The following is a 17,528-nucleotide window of genomic DNA, read 5'->3' on the forward strand; positions in this document are numbered from 1 at the left end:
GTTTTCTCAGCTCTGCATCTATTCAGCAAACATTTTTTTTCCAGCTGTGGCAAAATACACAATATCAAATTTACCATCATCTTTAAATGCACAGTTCAGAAGCGTTAAGTATATTCATGGTTGTGCAATTCATCTCCAGAACTCTTTTCATCTTGTGAAACTGAAACTCTGTGCACATTAAACAACAACACCCTGTTACCCCCTTCCCCCAGCCCCTGGCAACTCCCATTCTGTTTTCCATCTCTGTGGATTTGACTGAGTCATACAGTATTTGTCCTTTTGTGACTAGCTTATTTCACGCAGCATAATGTTCTCAAGGTTTGTCCATGTTGTAGCATGTATCAGAATCTCCTTCCTTGTTAAGGCTGAATCATATTTCATTGTATGTTTAGACCACATTTTGTTGATCCATTCGTCTATCAGTGGACACTTAAGCTGCTTCCACATTTTGGCTATTGTGAATAATGCTGCTGTGAACATGGATGGACAAATATCTCTTCAGATCCTGCTTTCAGTTCTTTAGGGTCTCTACCTAGAAGTGGAATTGCTGGATGATATGGTAATTCTGTTTAATTTTTTGAGGAACTACCATACTGTTTCTCACAGTGGCTGCACCATTTTACCTTCTATCCAGCAGTGCACAAGGGTTCCAAGTTCTCCCCATTCCAACAACACTTGTTATTTTCTGATGTTTTGATAACAGCCATCCTGATGGTGTGACGTGGTATCTCATTGTGATTTCGATTCGCATTTTCCTAATGATTAGTGATACTGAGCTTCTTTTCATCTGCTTGCTAGCCATTTGTGCATCTTCTCTGGAGAAATTCAACAAACATTTTTTTGTCATCTGCCTATCCAACAGCCATTTCCTCTTGTCCCCTGGCTGACCTCTGATTTCATTTCTTCCTGATGTGGCTCAGGGATAAGTCCTGACTAATCTAAGTCAGTGGTTCTCAATCCCGGCTGCACACTAGAGTTACTGGGGGTAACTTTAAAAATACCCATGCCTGGTTCCCCTCCCCTGACCAATTAAATCAGAATGTCTGAAGGTGGTCCTGGGCACTGGTATTTTTAGAAGTTTCCTACTTAGACTCAAATATTCAGAAATGCTGCCAAGAGTACAAACGATGGTTCTAAATCTATCACGAGTGGTAGTCTCCCTTCTCTTGCCAGTGATTGGCTTAGGATTGGTTGTATGTCTTGGTCTAGTCAATGTGACGTGATGGCTTCTAGAAAAGAGTTATTTTCCCCTAAAATGAAGCATGGCACAGGATGGGAGTTGGGGTGGAATGGTTCCTCTTCTTCCATTGAGTATGACTCTTAGAATGAGGGCAGTCCTCTTGCAACTGTGAGAGCCACGAGCCTGAAGGTGTCAGAGTAGGAAGATATAATGAACATGGGTAGCTGATGATGTTGTTGAGCTGCTGACTTGACCCACCTTAGAGCCAGCCTACTTCTGGAATTCTGATACAAGATAATAAACGTCCTTATTTATGCTATTTTGAGTTGGGTTTTCTGTTACCTGCAGCTGAAGGTATCCTAATATTATATTACTATGTGCTGGGAATTTCAGGAAGGCATAAGGCTATCCTTATCTATTATGCTAGAAGAAAGGAACAGAGACATTGTCTTGAACAGACTCCAACCCCAGACTCTCATGGTCAAAGTCCGACGCTCTACTGTCCAAGGTTTTCAGGTTTCATTCAGATCCCAAGAGAGACAGAAAACCAGGAAAGTTGGACAAGCTACACTATCAAGGGCCAGACCAGAACTGGAAACATCCTGAACTTAATCCAGACTCTGCCTCACATTTTCCTGTGGAATTTTCCTTGTCCCAGCCAAGTCCTTAAATCTGGGTCAGTTATAGAATTTAGATGCAACACGAGAAGGGAAAGAAGTTGTGTTTACCCAACATTCTGAGTCCAAACCACATAAGTCTTCAGAGATTAAATTTAACACCTTGATGTGATACCTGAGACCAAACAAGTAATTTATTTAAACTAATGGCCAGCCACGTAGTACTTATCAGGTTACCTGAGTCTCAGGTACATAGCAGAAGTAACCTTCTTTAGCTTCTTCTTTCCTGGATCTAGGTGTTATCAGATCAGGCGTCATTTCTGCTATAGTTTCCTTCAATTGCACCTGTGAGAGTGCCTTATGAGTAGGCAGTGGGTATCACCATTTGGTGAGTCCCAGAGGCAAGGCTGGGAGAGGGGTACACGGGATATTCTGCTGGCTGGTCACAGTTCTCTACCAATGTGCCAATCAGAGTTTAACGTTCCTTACAAACAAATCCCAACACACACCACAATGCTTAAAGATGACACGTGATCAGCTGCTAGCTGACAGCACTGTGTGGCAAGAATCAGCCATAGGAAGGTCTGATTCAAGATAAAAGAGTAAAAGAGGTATGTATGTCTCTAGGAAAGCCATTAAAGCAGAAAACACTAGAAGTATACTTACCATCAACATTTCAGAATATATTTTCTGATTTACTCTTATAGATTGTATCAAAATTTGAAATGAACATTGATGAGTATAAAGTTTGTCCAAAGCGCCACCTGTCAATAATTCACACCTGGCCTTGGAAATGGACTGTTTGGCTTTGTGGTCTCCACAGTGAGGCCACAGACCTGAAACTCCTCAAAAGAGAGATTTGCATAGAATGCATCGTAGTTTCAGAATGAATGTGGAAAATGCTGGGGGAAAAAGTGTGAGAAGGAGAAACATCACGAGGTATTTATTTAATTGGATCAGTGTGAATGTTGGTTCTGACACTGTTTATCCTACAGAAGAAGCACGGTACTACTTGAAACTCTGCTGTGAGGTCTGTGAAGAACGTTGAAAATTAGGGGATTTTAAGTGTAAAAACTGTAAATGAAGAGAAATCATACCCATGTGTAAAACATGCTCAAAATTACTGCTAGAATTTTGTGGACACAACAAGGCAAATGTAGAAAACACAGAAGAACACTTGGGAAAGATAAAAGACAGCAACGTACTCAGTGATAATTGCTTCAGGTCTTAATCAGGGAGGCTGATTCTTCCCGTCGAAGCGTAAATGCCATCCTGCACAGAGTGGTGCCTTATCAGGAGAGAAGAAGCTAAATGCAGAGGTATAACTGGGTGTTTTACCTGATGTCTGGAGAGAGCGTCTGGATGGTTGGATAATTTGCAGAGACGTTCCGCTGCTGGCCTTGTGCCTGCAAAGACAAGGAGAATTCAACAAGGGGGACAGTGGCTCTCGTGGCACTTCTGGGCAAGCCCTTGACGGTATCTTTCCCACAAGCCCACCTGAGGGTGTGGGAATACTGAGATACAATTAAGTCAAGGCTGATCTGAGTGAGCCCAAGTTGGTCATTCTTCCTTAAACCCGCCAGAGACATTGTCTCATTATAGCTTTTTACCCCCCCCAGATAAAGGCCACACACAAAGAGACTGAGAAGGAGAATTAAAACCAGAAAAGCAACCAAATGTAGAAACTTGGGGGGGACAGAAGGCTGGGAGGGAGGATTAGAAGAGAAGGTAAGAATTAAAAACTGGAGACCCAGAAAGAACACCAAAGAAAAGGGCAGAATGGAATTATGGGAAAAGGCAGATATTCAGCCTTGGAAAAGAAATGTGAAAATTCAGGCTTCTAATACAGCATTACCCATAACAGCAGACCTGGGGTCAGATCAGTTTGGAAAACACTGTATCCTGTTTCTAACCATTCCCTATATTTTGCAATTTATAGCACAAAATAGCTTATTAATGGCTTTGAGATCTACTGCAATAAAGAAACCCATTTAACTCATAAATTCATTTAAATACAGAACCTCTTTTTCCATATTACCCCCATTCTAGTAACATCCTGTAGGGCTAGAATTCTACTCTACATATTTGTCACATGCTTATATACGTTATAGTATGATAAGGAAAAATGGTGGTTACGAGAAAAGTGTTTACTTATAGGAAGAAGCAAGATACAATGGGAAAACCAAACTAGGTTAGGAGTCAGGAGAGCTGACATCAGCTGCTGACTCTCTCCAATTCTGCATATCTCTGTAGAAAAAAATGCTGTGTGCAGCTTATGTTGCTGAAAATCCAAAATCAGAGAGAATTCAAACAGCAGCAAGGTTTAGAATTCTGGTTTTTCTCCTAAGAAGATTAATCACTTGTCCAAGTTACTTAACCTCTCCGGGCTTCAATTTACTCATTTGGAAAGTAAGGGACTTAGACATCAACATTTCTATGATCCTACCAAACTTTAAAATCTTATGTATCAAAGGAGCTCTGATAATTCAAAAAAATCCTTTCAATTGGTATCAGGCAACTCTCCTCCCACTTCTCAAAAAAGTCAAACAATTTATTAGTAGTTTGACAACCCACTCAAAACTCAAGGGAGCCAAATCATTTTCTTCTATTGTGGATCTCTGAGCATAGACTGAAAACCAGCTTTGTGCTGACTTGACATAAGGTGTAAAGAAAAGTCCGCGTAATATGTGATGTTTTCTAGAAGCCTCTACCTTGGACTCTCTTGAGGCTCCTTTAGATGAAAGTCACAGACACCCAGCTCAAACTTATTTCAGGAGAACAGGGAGTTTGTCAGCTCAGATAACCATGACATCCAGGGTTACGTCCAGCTTTGGGAACAGAAAAATTGGGGACTCAACAATGCTACATGGATGTCATCTTCCTCAGTCTCTCAGCTCTGCTTTCTTTTCTATGGGCTTCATTGTCAGGCAGGCTCTCCCTATGTCGGAGCACAGATGGCTTCCTGCAGGTCTAAGCTTCATAATCATTAACTTCTATGCTTAAAAACAGAGGTATTGCCTTGCCCCCAAATGGTTCAAGCAAAATAATGCTTCAAAATAATGCTTCAAAATAATGCTAAGAATTATTTGAATGCTTACCCTGTGTTCTGCTGCACACGTATAAACTTATGTAGGTCTCACAACTCTAGAAAGTTGGTACTATTAAATTTGCGTTCTACAGAAAGAAACTAAGGCTCAAAGAGATTAGTTTATCTACTCTCTGTCTGTATGACCTTCAGCAATTTACTTAACCTCTCTGTGCCTCAGTTTCCTCATCTGTAAAAACGCCAACAACAACTATTTCCTAGGCTATAGTGACAATGAGATAAGGCTACATAAGAACTGAAGGATGGTACCCAAAGTAGAGCCACTGCAGCCAGTGAGAAGCCAGTCATTCTTGGTACCATTTCCACTTGCTATTTTCTTATCCTCTGCCTCCTTCCCTGTAATGGTCCAAAAAACTTCAACCTCATACATTCCATGGTCGCTAACAGCATTAGGTAAGAAAGTGTCACAGTAGGTCACAGCTAGAGACAGAGGGAAGGAAGCCTAAAAGAGCAGAGCGAGGGCAAAGCTGGAACCAAGATGTAGTATCCAGGTTGGGATGACAGAGCTGAGGGTAAGAGCTAAGTCAAGGCCGCTGATTTAGCCTAGATGGTAGCCAGCAGCGAGGCCTATACCCCGGATGGCAGACCCCAGGCACCAGCAGGAAAACCTCTAACTAGAAGCTTCTAATACTGCTCCTGATGGGGTAGGAGCCAGCTTCAGAGTGTACCAGCAGAACAGCTGCAGGTGGGAGCCCGTTCTCCCCCGAGGGAGACGGTAATGAGTTAACCTGGCTGGAAGAGAGAGCGTGGAACCCAAGTGAAGGTCACAATCTGACAGGAAGCCTTTCACTGACGGTGATTACATGAAGAGATGGTGCTAAATACTATTCATAAATTATTTGGCAAGTTTCACAACAAAAATAGGACCTTATAGACAACTTAACACATGCCCTGGCAGAAAAAAAATATCTCTGAACTCAGTTGTGAAATATCCCATCAAATCAATACATTATTTAGGGTGGTTTCCATCAGAATTGGAGAAGCTTTTCTGAATATCCTGACCAAGTGCTGGGTGCCTGGAGCCGAAACTATTCTAAGGCTCCCTATTTCTCCAACACTGTTCTCTGAAATGAGTCACTGTTTCTGATCTCTTTTCACAGACGGTTTCCGATTCATTAAAAATAGCTCCAGGTGGGGCTTCCCTGGTGGCGCAGTGGTTGACAGTCCGCCTGCCGATGCAGGGGACACGGGTTCGTGCCCCGGTCCGGGAAGATCCCACATGCCGCTGAGCGGCTGGGCCCGTGAGCCATGGCCGCTGAGCCTGCGCGTCCGGAGCCTGTGCTCCGCAACAGGAGAGGCCACAACAGTGAGAGGCCTGCGTACAGCAAAAAAAAAAAAAAAGCTCCAGGTGAAAACTTGCAATGTCTTTATTTTCAATATTTTGCCTCTATCTGATCCTGTGGTTAGTGCATGGGAGCGATGCCCCCTGAGTTGCTGAAGCTGGAGGACGGGAGGACTTGAGTAACACCCTCATGCCAAGATGTCTGGCAAGGTCCTGATTTAACAACAAGCAGGTGCTGAGCATCGAGAGATGTCAAGAGCACAGGAGACAGGAGGATGCCTCCAACGACAAGAGTCTCTGAATTAGTGAAGTATTTGTTATGTCCCTTTGACTCCTCCTCCCATAAAATCTGTGGCTGCCAGGATGATGGGAAAGGACTAAACGTGGGAGAGGATTATAAAATGTTTCACTGCGGGATGGATTTTATTTAATAATAGATAGGCTTTGTTCAAATGGGGCACTTTTGACCCGGGCAGATATTACTAAATTTACTACTGTGGTGTTTAGCTAAATGTAAAAATATCAGAAAGTACCCCCAGATGCTCAGAAACACAGCTGTCATTTTGTCTTCTTTATATGGTCCCAGAACCCCGACTGGCTACATCTACAGAAAAGTAGACCGTGATGTCGGGACCATGAAGAAACAACACAGGCTTAAATACAACTGTTTAGTTTGTTTTGGATGAAGTGACCAGTATTTATGACATTAATCAGGCTGGAATTCTAGGGTGACATCATCTCTTCCAATATGCTGGCTCTGTTCTGGCCATCTGGGGCGCTGACTTTTCCTAGCGCCTTGAGCACGTGCTTTCCAGAGCACTTACACTTCTGTGCCGTGTTCTTCTGGTTAGCTTGGCCATCTCCACTGCAGACCATCCGTGCCTAGAAACCTTCATGTCCTCACTGCTTCACACCTTGCTCAACACAAAATGAGCACACAGGAAATATTCAGTGAATAAATGCTTGCCAAAAAAAATCAAAGAAATTTAAAAGTTATTTTTTAATTGATAAACTTCCTGTTCCAGTATGGCTGAGTAAACTCCAACTCGTCTTTCTACAGAAAACAACTGTAAACTCTGGACACACACACACACACACACACACACACACACACACACAAGAAATCTCCTAGGCCACTAGATTTCACTGGTGAACTCTATCAAACATTTAAGAAGAAATGACATCAATATCACACAAATTCTTTCAGGAAATAAAGGAGGAGGGAACATTTCCCAACTCATTTTATGAGGCCAGCACAACCTTAATGCTAAAACCTAAAGACATCACCAAAAAAGAAAAACAAACTCCATGAACTGATAAATTTCGTCCATGATCAGAATGCATTTGGCTATCCTCACGTGTCTGACATGTACAAATAGTGCTTCCAGCAAATTTATATAAAGTATTTCTTACTGATTTGTCAGAGAAAAAAAATTACTAATTTTAAGATTTGTATTTTAGGGCTTCCCTGGTGGCGCAGTGGTTAAGAATCCGCCTGCCAATGCACGGCACACAGGTTTGAGCCCTGGTCCGGGAAGATCCCACATGCTGCAGAGCAACTAAGCCCGTGCGCTACAATTACTGAGCCTGCGTTCTAGAGCCCGTGCTCCGCAATGATAGAAGCCACTGCAGTGAGAAGCCCGCGTACCTCAACGAAGAGTAGCCCCCGCTCACTACAACTAGAGAAAGCCCGTGCACAGCAACGAAGACCCAACGCAGCCAAAAACAAACAAATAAATAAATTTATCTAAAAAACAAAAAAAAGATTTGTGTTTTAGTGTCCACCAGACGGGCCTGTATAATTTTGTGGAAATTAACTCCAAAATGTAATGGAATTGGCCTCCTATATCACCAATTTCAGTCCATCCAGATTTATCCATCAGTGGTTTGAAACTGGAAATAGATTATATAGCACAGGGAACTATATTCAATATTTTGTAATAACCTATAAGGGAAAAGAATCTAAAAAAGGATGTATGTATATCTGAATCACTTTGTTGTACACTTGAAACACAACAGTGTAAATCAACTGTACTTCAATTAAAAAAGAAACAGGCAACCCCTGCCTCAATAAAAAGACTCTAATTGGAACTCCTTGCCCCTTTTTGGAAAAACCTGTTCATCCCAGGCCAATTTGTAGGCCGCTTTCCTGGTCTAATTAATATATTTGATGGGACATTAATGAACAGGCTATTCTTCAGTTGGGTGCGCACCCCTAATCCAATCAGCTATTGCTGGAGGGGGTCGGGTAGTAGGAAATATGGTGGCCGAGGGCTGGCTCATGAGCAGGGCCTGTGGGAGGGGAGGTTTTCCTTAGAAGGGGTCGTGGGCACAGCAGACACCATCATCGTTCAGCACGGTAGCTGTGGTGAGTTGTGGCAGCCTCCTTATCATATTTTCTACATAGTCTTCAAGAAAACAGTTCACGTCCTTATTAACCATGGCACGCCACCACAGTGGTCACTACTAGTAGAGCACTAGCCACCAGTCTACATTTCTTCTTTCTGCGGCAGGTGTAGGATGATTCAATTGCTATCATCAGGGGTTCTTCCTCGCTTTTCTGAGGTATATGGAATACTGCTTCTTCCTCAAAAGGCACATAATTCACTTTCAATGAGGTCTGCACTCCACTTAGCAGGAAAGGTCTAGACGAGGCACAAGCAAAATGGTGATGCTTTGGGTTCTGGGATCCGGAGTGTGTCTTGCTAAGGGAAGATTTATGACGCTGAACCAAAGTCCTTAGAAAATGCCAAGGAAAAAGACTGAGAAAATCAAGTCCAGGTGGCAAGTCCAGAGGGCAGAACAAGGTCAAAAACAGGAGACAATCCAAGGATCAGGTATTGAGCAGAACTAGAACAGATGGAAGGTGATGTGAGCGCCGCTGAGTGTGCCGTTGCTTGCTTTTCTGGATTCACCAGGTGGCGCGGGGTGGGCAGTGCTGGCCTAAGGGCACATGACTGAGGGGGACATTCAGGAAAAGTCTGTTCCTTCTCCTTCTCCATTTACCCCTGGTCTCTGGTCTCTGGAGAGTCATTCCAACTCTCCTCCATCACCTTGGAACCGTTTACTTTCTGCTGTGATTACTTCCTCCTGCCTACCTCAGACTCTCCAATTCCTCTAACAACCTGGAGTTCAGTGGGGCACGGTTTGAGCCCTTTAACCAGCTTGCTTTAAAGAACACAGCCCAGAAGGTGAAGTTAGCATCTGCCTTGCGGGTTACTGAACCTGTTCCTTCAGCATGTGCACCCACTCCCGAGCCTGTTCATGTGCCAAGTAGAGGCAGCCGTTAACAAGGTCACTTGTTATCACCTCTCTGATTCGCTCCCACATCATTTTAGGAACTCATGCCCCATTCTTCCGGTTGGGTAATCCACATGGTAACAAGTGATATTTCCACACATGCTGCATAGACCACACGTGGCCTGAAAAGGACATACGCACAGCTCTATAGGCAAATACGATGCCACTGATAATTCCAAATAGGAGAAGGTGCCTTGATTGGCTCAACTGACCCGGAGGCCATTAAAATGTCATTGTTGGGGCTTCCCTGGTGGTGCAGTGGTTGAGAGTCTGCCTGCCAATGCAGGGGACACGGGTTTGAGCCCTGGTCTGGGAAGATCCCACATGCTGCAGAGCAACGGGGCCCATGAGCCACAACTACTGAGCCTGCGCATCTGGAGTCTGTGCTCCGCAACAGGAGAGGCCGCGACAGTGAGAGGCCCGCGCACCGCGATGAAGAGTGGTTCCTGCTCGCCGCAACCAGAGAAAGCCCTTGCACAGAAACGAAGACCCAACGCACCCAAACAAATAAATAAAATAAATTTATAAAAAATAAAAGATTTAAAATAAATAAATAAAAAATAATAATAAAATGTCATTGTTCCCGAGGAAAATGTTTTTAAGGTCAATCCACGGTTGCCCTACTCACAAATGACCAAGTCTGAACCCGTATCTCCGCCTGAGACAACTTTTCTTGTTACGCAACCCAGAATACCTGTGATGTCACAGACCCAAAGGCGATTTCTAAGGGTTGGGTGAGCGTGAGGGCTTGGGGCTGTTCCCAGAATCCCTATCTGGAATGCGTTTACAAATGGTGATCAGTCCAGGGTACCTGAAATCTTATTAGCACTGCATGATGGGCGCATTGAAGCAAAATGGGCTTCTGTGGACTGGCACGGGAGCCAAGCTCACTCTTTCAGGACAAACTATAATCTTATTCATAATTTGGGGGCTATTCCTAGAATGTACATTCTATCTATTAAAATGCTTTGTAAAATAGAAGCCTATTGCTGATAAAGCATCAGCTATTACCTAAAACAAACTCTCACCTTTCAGAACCAATATTTTCTCCCTGAGAAAAAATTTTTTCTGCTGCTTCTGAGGTGTCAGTTATTTGGTACTATTCCAACAGCCCTCAACTCTGAAATGTTTACACTAGCTAAACACACACAACTTACAAAGAACTGGCCACTTCACCCGAAATTTCCACCTATTCACTTAATCAATTGCAACGTTGAAGCAGGAATTACCTTGGTCAAGGCTATATTTCAATTCAAGAAGTATTTAACTGTTTACCAGTGGCTAAATGCTGACTCAGGATCAAGGGAATTGTTTATTGAGTACACAGTGTTTGCAACACATGGGACAGATTTAAACTGGACAGAGAAAAACCCCATCACCAAAGTGCTTCAGGTTACCACTGATCATAAAAAGGCAGGCAAAATCATTTCTGCCATGAACTGATTGTGGTGACTTATCTCTTTATTAACATGAACAGAAATAACATCCAGCCCTCTAACACAGAGTATAGGGGTAGAGCGTTCCGCAGGAGTTTAGAACTTACGTCAACACAAGGCTTTCTCAACAAACCAAGTAGTATTTCCTGAGTACCTACAGCGGAGGAGATACAGGTACTAAGATACGCGTTGACCTTTTGAATAAGCAATTTCAATAGTTTTTCTTATTCAAGTAACTCAGGATCCACAGTAACTCCATCTAATGAGCCACCAAAGGAACTGCAAGTTGAACTAAACTGATGTCCACCACAAAATCCTTTTTCTCTTGAACTCTGTAAAGTCTCCTTTCTCTGTGCATCTAACTAAATAGCTACCTGTAAATAGAGTACACATAGCAACAATATACACCCACATATATTTTTCCACATCTGTTATCTTATTTAAGAGCAAGGGGTTTTGGAGTCAGAATTGAGTTCCATTTGTGACTGTCATAGTAAGTAAATGTGACCTTGGGTAAATCACTTAAGCTCTCTGGGTCTCAGTTTTCTCATCTCTAAAATGGGATTCATAATAGAAATTGGGTAATTGTAAGGATTAAAGGAGCTAATATTAGCAAATTTCTTAGCACAGGGAGTACATAATCCATAAATCGTAGATTTAATTATTATCCTTTAATAATTATCCCAACCTTTGTAAGTCTACCAGGCACGTATAATTATCTCTGTTGAACAGATGAGATTAAGTAATTTATCCAGGGTTCAACAATTCAGCAGTGGCAGCTCCAGGGCGTCTGATGCCAGGCCCCAAGACTCCCACCATCACCCCCAGTCAACCTTATAGACTTTTATAGAATGGGCTGCACTGTCCAGCACAAGAAGAGAATTTTCCTTGGTAAAGGTCAGTGCCACAGGATGGGAAAGACCGTGGGTGATGATGGGCTTCAGTACTGGAAACTCCTCAGGTTTTCCTAAGCATAGGACAGCCAGATTAGAAGTATCGGCAACAATCACGTTCCCCTGGTGATCAAAGGTCACAGCGGAGGCGGTTATTTTGGAGGGGAAAAAGAGGCTCAGCCCAAAGGCATCCACCTGGCCGATGAGCTGCATACTTGCGCTGAACACCTTCACCGTGGTGCTGCAGGCCCCGGTCCCCACAGCCAGGGGGTGCTCTAGGACCGCAATGGCCCCGGTGAGCCAGGACACCGCCACCCCCCGGGGATGGCACAGGTGAGTTTGCAACCGTTCAGTTCTCCGGAGGACCCCTTCTGGAAAGTCGATTTCCAGGAGGTGCAGGGACCCCGCCTCCGCATCAGTTACCATGACCCCATTCTGAGGGGTGGTCTCCACACCCCAAGGCAAGGAGAACTGGCCTCCGATGACAAGCTTAATCTGGCCAAAAAAGTCAAACACTTTGATGGAGCGGTCGCCGGCGTCGGTGACAACCACATGGCAGTCGTTTGTGACGGTGACGTCAAGTGGATACCTAATGTCCTGAGCAGCGTCCCCCTTCTCTCCAAACTGATGCGCACATCCTCCCCCCGCGTCAAAGATCTTGACACGCCTCCTGCCGTCGTGCACCACCACGACCCGCCCCGTCTTAGGACACAGCGCCAGCCCAGTGGGGTTGACCAGGGTCCCCCAGCCTCCGAAGGCGTGGTGGCAGGTGAGGACCCCGGGGGCGGAGGGGGCGGCGCGCGGGGCCGCTGGGGCCGGGCGCAGCGCGGAGCCCAGGAGCTCCAGGAGGTGCAGCACCGGCAGGCAGTCGCTGGTGTCGCAGCCCCTGCAGGCTCGCCGGCAGAAGGGGCACTCGAGGGCCAGCGTCCGCGGGTGCGCCAGGGCGGCCACGCAGGCCAGGCAGACCACGTGGCCGCAGGGCAGGTTGCGTGGGCGCCGCTGCTGGCGGTGGCCGAACCGCTCAAAGCACACCTTGCACTCGAGCAGGCTGGTCTCGGCCTCGCGCACCAGCTCCCGCAGCGCTGGCCCGCTCCCGGAAGCCTCGGCACCCATCGCGCGGCCTGAAGGACTCCCGCCGCCCCGGCAGCCTGCGGAGCTGTACGCTGCCCCCGCGCCGCCCGGGGTCACGGTCACGGGGCGGGGCGCTGGTCCTGACGTCGACGGCGGCCGGCCGCTCGGCCGAGACCTGCTGCCCCCTGGTGGGCACTGCATCCTGAGGGTCTGACAGTGGACACTGACAAGCTGTATCCACAGCGCGTGGTCAGACCTGTAATCTTCACAACAGTCATGGATGGACTATCTCCAATTTACACTTGAGGAAACATACATATTGAGGACAAGCGGGTTGCTCCCTGGTACCCAGCAGAGTGCCCTGCAGTTTCCCGTCGGCAGCGCTGGGTGCTGGGGCCTGGGGCTGGCCAGGCATGAAACCTGGTCTCAGAGCTCACGATGCTTATGATCTGACTGGGAAAACACAGACGTACAAGGGAAATTAAAATCCAAGGGGGTGAGGCAGGTGCACGTACTTCCTTTGGGTCTTCTATCACTCTCGGAGTACAGTAGATGCTTCATGAATACTTGTAAAATGAATTTATGTATGAATGAAGCAATGTTATAGGAAAATACATGCAATCCACTAGATGAATTTGTGTCAAGGTGGGGACTATGGCTGGGAATGTCTCCCAGAGAAATTAATATGAAAGAAGAAAGCTATTAGTTCATAATAAACTTACTCCATGGCTGCCCTCTTTTAAGTGGTTTCCATAGGTTATCTTATTTAAACCACATGACAATCCTACTAGGTGTGTTACTTTCATCACCCATTTTCTACCATAGTGTTTGTAGAGGTTAAGTTTCTTACCCAGGGTCACGTGGCTAGGAAGTGGCCAGGATTTGACTGCAGAGCCCACACTCTTAACTATACCAGTCTTTTCAAACTTGGTTGCACATGGTAAATACCTGGGTTTCATCCTCCAAAGATTAATTTGTCCAGGGTGTGGGCTGGGCAGCTGGGATTTTTTTAAAGCTTCCTAGGGGCTTATCACATGCAGCCAAGTTTGAGAATCACTGTGATATGACAGTCCCACACATGACAGCAGGTTAAATTCTTTCCACCTCAATCAATATGGAAAGCACAGAGAATCTACCATATGTTCAAAGATCCTCAAACAGGACATAGCACAATCTCTCTCAGGAATCGCTGTGGTACTACAAGCAATCATTTTCAGGAGTCTCCCCTCAATGGATCACGTGAACATTGTCTTTGGCAAAACCACTTATCAGATCACTTCTCCTCATTTAGAGATAATTACCGTGATCATTCACCCTCTTATTTGCTAGACTTCTGAGAAAACAAGGGATTTTTATCGCATTAAATCCCCTGGAGGAAGCTTTAATGTAAGACAAGAAAGAACATTTTCTTATGCAGTGTTACAAGATTCAAAGATTATCTGTGTATTGGGACACAGTAACCAACTTAATATTATAATTTCAGACTACAATACATTTTCATTCCAAATAGAAATTACTTTCTGAAGTCATCCTTAAGTCAAGAAAAACATTCAGGAAATCTAAATCCCATCTAAAAATGGAATATTTTTAGAATTAGTACTAAAAGATATATAATGAGAGCCATGTATAGAATATTAAATTTTCTAGTAGCCACATTTTAAAAAGGAAAAAAAGGAAAAAAAGAAACTAATAAAATGAATTTAATTGCGTATTTTATTTCATCCAAAATATCCCAAATGATATCCTTATGACATGTAATCACTGTAAAAATTATTAGAGATATTTTACTTTTTTTTTTTTTTTTTAGTACTAAGTAAAGTCCAGTATGTATTTCAAACCCACAGCACATCCTAATTCCATTCAGTAACCACATGCAGCTGGCGGTTACTGCGGGGAACAGAGATCTAGACCAAGTCTGTGATTAATTACCTTCTCAAGATGCTTTTCATACGGATTTCATTGATGCTTGAAGGTGCTTCTAACTTGCCTCTGCTCCAACATTGTTTTAAAACGAATCCAAAGACCCCCAACTCCTTGCTGACTGTGACGGAGCTTCTACCCCACCCCTCAGCGACGTCTTGCCATTGAGTGTGATTCTCAGTAGAGAGGAGCTCTGCTTGGTGAGTAGCCTGCCTTCTTCTTCTTGATCCTGTGCTGTCCCCGTGCGGCAACCAGTAGTACTGCACCAAGAGGCTGGCGGTGTTTAGCGAGGTAAACCAGACAAATCTGCAATAAATACGACTTATTTAAGAATGTTCACAGTCATCGCTCTGCCACTTGGTAGTTAGCAAAGCGGTTCTGGAAAGCATTGTGGCACATACACTGACAATTCACCCTGACGATTTGCTGTCAAGACTCTAATTGGTAAATTTAAAGTATGGAAATGTAATTTTGTGGCGTTTGATCAGAGTTAAAGCTTTCTCAGTGACACAAAGCTTCTGAACTAAACACAAGTAGGTTTGCGTCTTTCACACTGAGGATCCCCACATTCTAGCTGGGCATCGTTAGCAATCATTTTCTTCACTGTTTGCTGCCTCTCCATGGAGTTAAACACAAATTCTCTTCCAGCGTTCCTGTCAACCCAACCCACACCGTCCCTTCCCTTTTCACTTGTCCTTTTTGTACTTTACCAAGTGTAGAGTCCAGTTTCTTTTTATCCAATCTTAAAATTGCTCTTTATCTTCATCCTTTCTTTCTTTTTCTGAAGACAGAAACTAAGTTCTAGGAGAGCAGGAACCATATCCGCAGTGCCTACCTAGCGCATGCCTGGTACACAGCAGGAGTCAATACATGTTTTTTAAATGGACAAACTAATGAATACTTAAAAGGATACTACTTACAGGCAGCAAACTCCAATGTTATACCTTTCCTTTGATGATTCTCTAGTATTTATAGGAAGTATTGCTAGGAAAATAGCACTTGCTTATCTCTAGAGTCAATGTTGAAAGGTTTCTCAAATACCTTATATAGTGCAATCCTCGTCGCATATATACACTGATTAATAAGAGAAATGCCCTGGGGACTTCACTGGTGGCCCAGTGGTAAAGAATCTGCCTTCCAATGCAGGGGACGTGGGTTTGATCCCTGGTCAGGTAACTAAGATCCCACATGCCGCAGGGCAACTAAGCCCACGTGCCACAACTACTGAGCTCGTGTGCCTCAGCTGGAGAGCCCACGTGCCCTGGAGCCTGCGCGCCACAACTAGAGAAGAGAAAACCCACACGCCACAACCAGAGAGAAGCCCACGCACCACAACGAAGATCCCGCGTGCCATAACTAAGACCCGTCGCAGCCAAAAATAAATTAAAAAAAAAAAAAGAAGCGATGCCCTAAGTCTTAACTCTAACATTCTGAGTTTCCTATGAAGAATCATCCCTCCTCCATGGCGAAGTCTCCATGGATTTCCTCTGTGCTTCCCTCCAATACTTCTTACTTAGAGGGTCCTGGAATAGCATGACCATCTCTTCCTCCTTCCACCTAGAACAAGCCCTGAGGCCTGTGGAGGCAAAGGATTTGAAGAATACATCTTGTGGTCAGTGGCTGACTCCTGTGCAAAGGACCACGCGGCAGAGCGGGGGAAATGGAGACCCAGCTCAGGGTGGTTGCAGCAGAGAGGATGGGGCGGAAGGCGACAGGCTGAGGAGTCTGGGGGAGGGAGTTAGTGCTTAGGCACATGGACTGCTGGTTTTGCGAGTGTGCGAAGACATGCCACATACATGCAGTTGAGAAGGAATCCCAGAACGAGTCCAATGACACAGTTACATCTCAGATTGTACCTGACAATAATGAGAGAAAGATGTAACACAGTTACATCTCAGATTGTACCTGACAATGACGAGAGAAAGGAAGAGAGCAAGCCACATAGAAGCATCTCAGTCCGGGAGGAGAGGTGCAACCTTTGAACAGAGAAGGAGCAGACTGTAGGCGCTTTAGCATGGGCTTGTGAGCTTACAGGAGCAAAAGCTTGCTACCATTACGAACCTGAATCCCTCCTGGGTTGGTGGGCTTTGAGTTTCAGGCAGCCTCCGGGCACCTCCTTAACAGGCAGATCTCTATCACCTGTGTGGTTCCTTGGACCCAACCTGGGTTCTGGTCTCCAGCTTTGCTCTCCCCCAAGGGCACCTGGTCTTCCAGCACCCACTCTGACCACCTATCTAATTTCACAACTCATGCCCCACGTGCTTGGCTTCAGGGGTGAGGGATTTGGTGGGGAGGGGAAAGTGGTGCAGGCTCGAAGGTTTTGAGCACACACAGAAAAATGAGCTGGAGATGTATGGTTGAAAGTGAGACGCTGGAGATTTCAAAGTTTCTGAAATTTTCATAAACACACAATGAAATAATTTTTATAATACACACCATCCCATTAACATGAGCTAAACAATCTAAATCATTTAAATATTAGGTAGTGCAGTAAGAAAGGAATGTCTGATTTATCAAAATGTGATTTTTAATGAAAAACTGAAAAGTTTTGAATCTAAACTTTCATAATGAACAGACATGAATCCAGCCCTAAGTACACTGCACTTCATGAGACTATCATTTAAACAAGATTAAATTACGAGAAACAAAAAACTGCCAAACACAGAAAACAACTTTTAAAGATACTTTTTACAGTTTGGGAAAAATATTTTTTCCATATAGAT

At 44.5% G+C, this 17,528-nt stretch overlaps 1 protein-coding gene across 1 annotated transcript; it reads right to left on the bottom strand.

The window, feature by feature from the left end:
• Positions 1 to 10,984: 10,984 nt before the first annotated feature.
• On the bottom strand, positions 10,985 to 12,927 carry NHLRC1 (NHL repeat containing E3 ubiquitin protein ligase 1; the record flags this gene model as incomplete). The annotated part of the gene is made up of 1 exon (XM_082663170.1): positions 10,985 to 12,927. The coding sequence occupies one exon, from the start codon at positions 12,925 to 12,927 to the stop codon at positions 11,740 to 11,742; it is 1,188 nt and encodes a 395-aa protein (XP_082519296.1). The 3' UTR covers positions 10,985 to 11,739.
• Between the last annotated feature and the right edge of the window lie 4,601 nt (positions 12,928 to 17,528).

Source organism: Grampus griseus (assembly GCF_964374135.1).
Source record: "Grampus griseus genome assembly, chromosome: 10".
In the NCBI taxonomy this organism is placed as follows: Eukaryota; Metazoa; Chordata; class Mammalia; order Artiodactyla; family Delphinidae; genus Grampus; species Grampus griseus.